The following is an 8,983-nucleotide window of genomic DNA, read 5'->3' as shown; positions in this document are numbered from 1 at the left end:
GAAATCAGTGTTAGTACTTTTTGTTTTACAGACAATATAGATAATATTAAACAGAAAGAAGCCATATAAAAATAACGTTATAAAATGTCACGTTGCGTTTGAAGTTTGTGCACCACTGTTTTCTTAATCCAACAGGCTGCTTATTCATATACACAACCCTTCCTCTTTCCATACTTAGCGCTTGCTGCCCGCGGACGACGTCAAGGTCAGAAAAATGCGCTTGCTTTGACATCACTGTCATACAGCGTCATGAGATAGGCTACTTTACTTTATATCCAGCTATTTTTGTTAAGAATTATAACTCTGCTGATTAGATATTTCCCTTCCTGTTCTCTTCGGGACAACATTTTTTGTCATAAATAAGTTAAACAGCTATATGTTCCATATAAATCTACGTTCTACTAGTTACGTTCCTGAAGACTGTATTTCCAAGAAAGACGAAACCGGTCTAACAAGAAATCAACGTGTGAATACGACGGAAAATAAGTACAGTTTCAGAAACAGATTTTGCTCTATTTGGAGAAGAATAATCTGCTCTCCCGTGTGTGCATTTGTTTTTTGAATGCGCCCAACATAGTTCTTAAGGCGAAAGTAAAGATGGCCCGCAGAATTGCCGGTCGGTTGCTCCTGCTGCAGGGTGTGGTGGACAGCAGTATCCTCAAGATGCATGCAGTCCCTCCATATAGACACTGAGAGGGAAATGAAGTGGTGAAAGTAGATCTGGTGGTATAATAGTCCGTTCCTCTGCGGCATCTCAACATTCAGCCTCCGAGGACGACGCAGCACAGTCCCTAGCCAGAAGACCGGCCGCTATAAATCTCACAGCCATGAAGCTCGCGGTATGTATTCCCAGCGCTCGCGTCGCTGCACGCTATCGTGTCGTGTCGGACGGAGATCGTCCAATTGAATGACAACGACGATGTTCATAGTCGAGATCTCTTATCGCTACTTCTAAATACACACAACATTACTTCTGCTAGTGAAACTACTGTTCGTAAAATTAAATTATTCATATTCATGGGATCAATATTTCATTGTCTTTAATTTTTAATAGCCTACGTTGTTTCTAATTGTATTTCCTACAAGGTAAACTTAAATTTTTGCATTTAACTTTGAGTTTACAGATCTGATAATCATAGAAGATTAATGGCCAGTTTGTCCAAGTAATGTTTAATTTTTCTTAACGAATGTTAAATTAACACACTTTATTTTTAACGCTTTGTTAATGTATTTTCCATTTGTTCAACATAATTTTAAGATAACCAACACTTAACTATAACATCTGTTAGCACTATTTTAACTACTCAACAGCAGTTGGTTATGATTCTACACATGTAAGACAATTTTTGATTGGCTAAAATTAATCTTTAAAATCTATATTATAGAGTAAGTCATGAAACTTGCATAAAATGACAGCCTGTTATAGTAGGCCACGCTCCATAAACAAACAGTTGACAAATGAAAGTTGTAGGTGACGTGCTGAATAATAATTACAAAGTAAGGTTATATTTCCTCATTGCGATTATGGATACGAAAAACGAAAGAAATAAAATAACACTGATGTATTTAAACAGTCCAAAGTATTTTTTAAATGTTATATTACCAGTCATGTGCTAAACATTCCCTACAGAGAGACACAAAATAATTTCGCAACTTCTGTTCGAACAGCTGTGGAGACATCGGCCATGTTTAACTAACTGTTAAACGAGTTATCTGCCCGAAATCCTACATTTAAAATTAACAAACTGTTAACAATCTGTTAAACCAAACTGGTGTTGAAAACATACCATTTTATTAATTAACGAACTGTTTAGAGTTTAACAGTCGTTAAATTTTCTAACAATACTTGGAAAAACCGGCCATAACAGTTGGAAACTAAAGTAAAGTTTTACCGCAAAAGAGAGAACAAATATACTGTATTGCAACATAAGTGGCGTATTTGAGTATTATCGAAAAAAAGATTAAAACTTTTCTTATTATCCAATTTAATAAACTCTATTTCACCCTGAGGTATATTAGGGTTATATTTGGCATCAAAATACATATTTTATAACCAATAAACAATAGTAAAGTTATAATATAAAATAGTGGTCACAGTTACAATTCACGTGAATTATGTAGAAGTATGCACATTAGTGAAAGAATGGCTCCTGTTAAAGATTAATGAGATGTTTGAGGAATAATCAATGCAAAAGATATACAAGAATGTCTAACCGTTTCAGAGTAAATACACGACCTAAAAAGATAATCAATAGTAGATTAAAATAACAAAGTTTAACTTTCACTTTCAAATTAATACTTAATTCATGAACAATGAAACAGTTAAGAGTAATAAAGGGATATTACAAGCAATGATTTACGGTTACAAGTTATATACTTGATTCAGGAACAAGTGCAATAATTAAAATAATAAGACAAGTAATAACTTACAGTACAACTAACGAATAACGAAATTCTTGAAGGGCAATATATAGTAGTAGGGGTATAAAACTTAATATTTTCGCTCCAGAAATTTATTTTTACGAAATTGAACTTACAACTGTCATTCCTATATGATCTAAAATATAGAATTTAAGAAATCTGTTTAACTATTTATTTTATAGAGTAAAACAAAATATTATAAAAAAGAAAATGGGATTTCCTAAATGTATTTTATTTATGTACAGAGAAATAACTTGATTCAAAGGAAGATTTTCAATTCAAAAGAAATTGTGTGAGAATGTTTGGAAAAATAAGCATAGGTTTATTTACATGAAAGACTTACAATAGGCTATAGTTATAAATAGATGAACATTTAAAATTTGTTGAATACTTTACAATCAGCTGAAGTAAAATTTCTGTAGTGTTTGTTCAGAACATGATAACTTCCTGTTATCTACACTTATCGGTGGCTACATAGAAGCTATAGGAAAGCATGAGCATTTGTATATAATTAAACAGTGCTCTAATCTATATTATTTTCATTCACTTTTGTATGTAAACTAGAATTCTGATTTTTTAAGGAAAAGTGAAAATAAAAATGCTTGTATCTCAAAACAGTATTTTTGGAGTTACATGTTCTGAGCAAACACCACAAATTTGTTGATTATAATTTTATAAATAAAGATACGTTCACATAAATATTAATAACTGAAAATTATAATTCGTATTTGACAAAAGCAGGATTCCCATTACCATGAAATTAAAAATCGAAACTAAATTCGATTCATTCAAACGACAATTATCATACATCTTGATTACACAACTTTTAACACTGTATCACTTCGGAACATGTATGATAATAACTTTCCTGTGTTAAATTTTAACGTACCTTGTTAACATCGGTCATCTTCGGAACTCACCGAAGATGGCCGAGAATAGGTCGAAACATGTTAACAAGACACGTTAAAATTTAACACAAAGTTCTTATCGTACATATTCCGAAGAAAATTATCATGTTGCGCTTTCGAGTTTTGGGGTGTGAGTATAATGATGGAAATAAAAAAGTTGCAAAGGATTTCAAAACAATAGAGAAATAAATCAATCTAGATTCATAAAGAATACTTTAGTAAAAGAATGCATAAGAAGGAACTTGGGTTCCACAAGCATGAGAATGTAGGTCGCGAACCAGTTTAATCTGCTAACATCAGTCTCTTCGTTTCACATAAGGTGAATGTGATTCTCGTGGCGCATGACTGTGGCTGTTCTTAGAAACGAGAGAAAAAAATGAAGTGCACAGGTAACGTAGATGCATCACAAATGGTTGCACTAGGAACAAGTAATGGATGCTGGAAGTGTGAAAGAGAGAAGAAAATTGTTATATTTTAGATATAACTAGTTAAGATCATCATCATCATCATCATCATCATCATCATCATCATCATCATCATCATCACCTTTAAGTATGCTTAAATGCGACAGGCTCATGTCAATAGATTTACTGGCATGTAAAAGAACTTATGGGGGACAAAATTCCTGCACATCCGGCGACGCTGATATAACCTCTGCAGTTGCGAGCGTCGTTAAATGAAACATAACATTTAACATTTAACATTCATAATCACCATCACCATAATCAATCACAAATGACTTGTTAGATCTATTTCGGTTTCAATCAATAGTGTTTTCAAAGGCCTTCTTTTATGTCTGCAAGTCGGCCTCGGTAGCGTAGTCGGTATGGCATTGGCCTTCTATGCTCAAGGTTGCGGGTTCGATCCCGGCCCAGGTCGATGTCATTTAAGTGTGCTTAAATTCGACAGACTCATGTCAGTAGACTTACCAGCATGTAAAAGAATTTCTGCGGGAGAAAATTCCGGCACACCGGCGACTCTGATATAACCTCTGCAGTTGCGAGCGTGGTTAAATAAACCATAATTTAAATTTTTCATGTCTGCAAAATTTTTATTCGTAATCCGTTACAGGCTGCCATCATCCAGTCTGCTGTCAAAAAATCTGAAAGTTAGAATTTATAAAACAGTTATATTGCCGATTGTGTATGGTTGTGAAACTTGGACTCTCACTTTGAGAGAGGAACAGAGATTAAGGGTGTTTGAGAATAAGGTTCTTAGGAAAATATCTGGGGCTAAGAGGGATAAAGTTACAGGAGAATGGAGAAAGCTACACAACGCAGAACTGCACGCATTGTATTCTTCACTTGACATAATTAGGAACATTAAATCCAGACATTTGAGATGGGCAGGGCATGTAGCACGTATGGGTGGCGAAACCATAAATGCATATAGATTATTAGTTGGGAGACCGGAGGGAAAAAGACCTTTGGGAAGGCCGAGACGTAGATGGGAGGATAATATTAAAATGGATTTGAGGAAGATGGGATATGATGATAGAAAGTGGATTAATCTTGCACAGGATAGGGACCGATGGCGGGCTTATGTGAGGGAGGCAATGAGCCTGCGGGTTTCTTAAAAGCCATTTGTAAGTAAGTACGTAAGTAAGTAAGTAAGTAAGTAATCGGTTACAGTCTAGCCAATCCGCTTTTGTTCCTAAATATTATGTTATATCCATGTTTTTATGTATTGTTGTGTTCATTACTTCGAGTTCTATTATTGACTCTGGACAGAAATAATAATGATTGTTTTTAATCAGCTACCTTGAAGGAGCTGCTTGGCCAATGATTCTGCTCAAAATATCATGAAAACTTTGCACTATCTCTTTTACATTGTCTTACTAGGAGCAATCGTAGACTCGTCATAAAATTGCCTTAAATGTATAATTATATGATCTAATTACTGGTAGCAAGTGGTATCTATAATAAGAAATGCAATTAGATATGAGTTCATTGTGAGTTTTTATTCAAAGATAACATTTTGAGGCGTCTAAATGTAATCGTTCGCTATCTTAGCTGTGAAGAGTTATGTCGTGTACAAGGGTGAGTGTATGTGTAAGTATAGTTTAGGGAATGGGTGAGGATGATGATGATGAGGAAGGGAGAAGGGAAAACTCGGTGCCGGCAAGTAGCCTACTCCTGTCGAATAGCACCAAAAGGGCCGCCAGGCTTGACGTTCCCATCCAACGGACGAATCACTATCAACAATGATACAATATGCCTTCATTTCATATGCACTGCGAAGAGATTTGAGATTTAACCCAGGCATATAGGTGCACAATTTAGGGAAAAATAAATGTTGACAGACGGAGAAAACGATGAGACCAGTTTTAAATTGGCCTACACCAAAACTGAAAAGTGCCAGTGGTCATAAACCTGTGTATATTTTTGTGTGGCTTTACTTTGTTTATAGTGTTTTTTTTTCTCTCTCTCCCTTTATTTCTTGTGTAGCTTTACTTTGTATATAGTGTATTTTTTTCTCTGTTTATTTCTATTATTGTATTTGTATTCCTGGTGTTGTGGAAGAGAAGGCCTGATGGCCTTAACTACATAAGAATAAATAAATAAATAAATAATACATAAACTGTGTAGTTCATGAAAATGTTATTAACTTGCAGATCAACGTGGTGGCCCTCGTCATGTTCTGCTCCGTTCTCACCGAGGGGCAAGAGCTTCTTCGAGAGAGACGGGGTGTGTCGAGTGGATACGAGACTCACGAAGAAAGTGGTGACCACGAAGTAGCCGGAGGCTACGGAGGTGGCGGTGGCGGCGGCGGCGGTCACGAGTTCGAGCCCATCACCAAGCACGAAGTCGTGAACCACTACTCCATCCCGGTCGTGAAGGCCGTGAAGGTGCCCGTGCCCCAACCGATACCCGTCGCTGTTCCCCATCCAGTGAACGTCCCCGTGCCCCATCACGTCATCATTCCCGTCCGAGTTCCTGAGAGGGTTGAAGTTCCAATTGTCAAGACTATTCAAGTTCCAGTCGAAAAACCTTATCCTGTGATAGTTGAGAAACCTATCCCTGTTCCAGTCGAAAAGCCTTACCCAGTCACTGTTGAGAAGAGGGTGCCCATCCCTATCCCTAAGCCCTACCCAGTGCATTATCCGGTCTACAAACACATCTACCACGCACCGAAACACCATCACCACTAACCTGCTAGCAATCATCGTACATTATAAATCATATTTTACACCGTCATAATTCATCAAATCTAGCATAAGACAGCGTTGGTAATCTGTACGCGCAAGGGAGATAACTTCTCAAGAACAGATCCAAAGAATATCTTAAGGCTAATTTTAATTCTTATATACGGTCATTCCTGACAAGAGTCCAGTTTTTAACATTTAACGTTAGTTCCAGTCTGTTTAAACATAAATCAGGAAAATGATCATAGACTGAATGTAAACATATGAAGAGTTCGCGGGAAAAACGTTGAATGTCACAGTTTTGTTAAGGTTGATGTCATTATCTAATTCAATGGATCACTACGAAATTTAATGTTGTTGTTATGAAAAATGATAAAAAGGAGAATTATCACCAAGAATATAGTAATCCTTTCCTTTATTTTCTATAGAAACAGTACTACATCTTGCAGTTATAGACTCAATTAGATCATTATCTAATCCTTAACAGAAATGTGACATTCATCGTTTTTTCCGCGAAATCTTCATATGGGTGTTCTACAATATAGTTTTTTCAAGGAGAGAGGGATTTAAATTCTTCAAAACTGTTGGGAATTTATTGTCTATTCAGTGTGAGACGATTGGGCAACTGCTCACATAGCTATTACAACGAGTCCCAAGGCCACGTTCAAGGTCAAAAGAACGGGCGTACTTTTATTTTTCTACATTCCCTTTCACTCCTATTGTCATTGTCAAGGTTTCCACTGTCATCGTAGAAGGTGTATACCGTCTTAGAATGAATAAAATCAAGTAAACATTGTTAAGTAGGACTTTGAAAATAACTGAATATTAAATGTATTAAATGCTCAATAAATAAGTTTGAAGATAGCACAACGTATTATTCGAGTGTACCATGTTCGTCGTTGACTGTTCAGGTATTCAAAAATTAATTTTTATAATCATTTAAGTAAACTAAACATAAATATATATATTTTTAATATTTTCACTATTTTCTAGAGATTATATCGAATTAAAATTCTAACAATCTCCATCACAGAGCTTAGTTCATGATTTTATTATGAGTTAATGGAGAAATTGTTCTACTATGTAACTTTTATTGCTTTTTCTGCAATCTGTCTTCCGACAAATATAAAATACGTACCAAGCAGCATATCGTAAGACTATATGAAATGAACATACGTACGTCCTATATTATATTATGCACATCGTAAGATAGTTGATATAACATCTCGCAAAAATTTTAAGTATATTTACAATTATTTTTAAAAATTAATATTTTTTTCTATGGATTGGAATTTATGTAACATTATTTCCACACGTAATTTTATTAGATAGTCTCTATTTTTGAAAAAAAAAGTAAATGATTAATAAACAAAACGTTAGTAGTAAAGACCCATTTCAACTAATGGCTCGTTGAGTACAAAGAATACAGAACTAAAAATTATGAAGCATTTCGTTAAACGTATGTGTATGATCTACAGTAATTAACAGTAATGCCAACTTAATTAGGCCTACTGTACTTATGCAATTTCTTTAAATTTATTCTGAAAATGAAAAAACATTGAGACAAACTAATTCATTTACATCAATTACTCAATACTATTTTATATATTTCATATAATCTCTAAGAAACTGCAGTTTACTTCATATAATTTACAACACCGAAATTTCCCTAATCCGACGATATTTAACTTACTCTTCATGGTACGTATATTCGAAATAACTACATCAATGCCTTGAACATTTATGGTATTTGATAAACGCGAAACGAACATTCCTATTGCATATCTGTGCATAACTTCGAACATGGAACATTAGTACTAGAATTCTATATGCTATCCCTCTAAGAATAATACATTTATAATATTATCTGTACATTTATAATATTATCTGGGTAATTCTAGCCTGTGAGACTTCATTACTTCGCTGAGTTCAAAGTAACTTCATTTAGACACACTGTATCGACACAGCGCGAGGGGCATAGCCAATCAAACCAAGCTATATCATGTTCAGTCATTTCCATTAGGGATATTGTTTTCGTATTTTAATTATTTCAGCTCCTCTCTCCCTCTTTGTTTTCGTACAATTTCGATGCTGCTGCTGACAGCCGTCACCAATCATATCCGCAGGACTCTATCTTCAATGCAGGCCCGATCAAAATCGATCCCTAACAATAAAGCCAGCGTTAATTTAATGTACCAATGACTTTGTTGATGTTGTCTTTGTGTTTCTAATTTGTTACGTATAGATCCAATCTTTTGTTATGTTTGTATATGTATATATGTATTCCGTTTTTTTTTTAAATAAAATGCAATACCAAACGAACAATAGTGAATGCAGATATGATTTAATTGGGTCCTCTCTCACCATCCTAGTCACAGTCCTAATCCACAGAATTTAATTATGTAATTAAACCATAAAAAAGATGAACCAGAGAAAATAGAATTGTGCAAAAGTGAACATAGTGCCTGTTCTATGTAAAGATTAATTTTTGGTCCTACAGAATATATTT

The 8,983-nt window shown here is 34.8% G+C and overlaps 1 protein-coding gene across 1 annotated transcript; it reads left to right on the top strand.

The window, feature by feature from the left end:
• The first annotated feature begins 701 nt into the window (after positions 1–701).
• LOC138711032 (uncharacterized) lies at positions 702–8,770 on the top strand. Its single transcript, XM_069842320.1, has 2 exons — positions 702–839; positions 5,944–8,770. Exons 1-2 carry the CDS (start codon positions 828–830, stop codon positions 6,478–6,480), a joined length of 549 nt encoding a protein of 182 aa, XP_069698421.1. The 5' UTR covers positions 702–827; the 3' UTR covers positions 6,481–8,770.
• The last annotated feature ends 213 nt before the right edge of the window (positions 8,771–8,983 follow it).

Source organism: Periplaneta americana, chromosome 12 (assembly GCF_040183065.1).
Source record: "Periplaneta americana isolate PAMFEO1 chromosome 12, P.americana_PAMFEO1_priV1, whole genome shotgun sequence".
In the NCBI taxonomy this organism is placed as follows: Eukaryota; Metazoa; Arthropoda; class Insecta; order Blattodea; family Blattidae; genus Periplaneta; species Periplaneta americana.
This window is presented reverse-complemented; position numbering and strand designations above follow the sequence as displayed.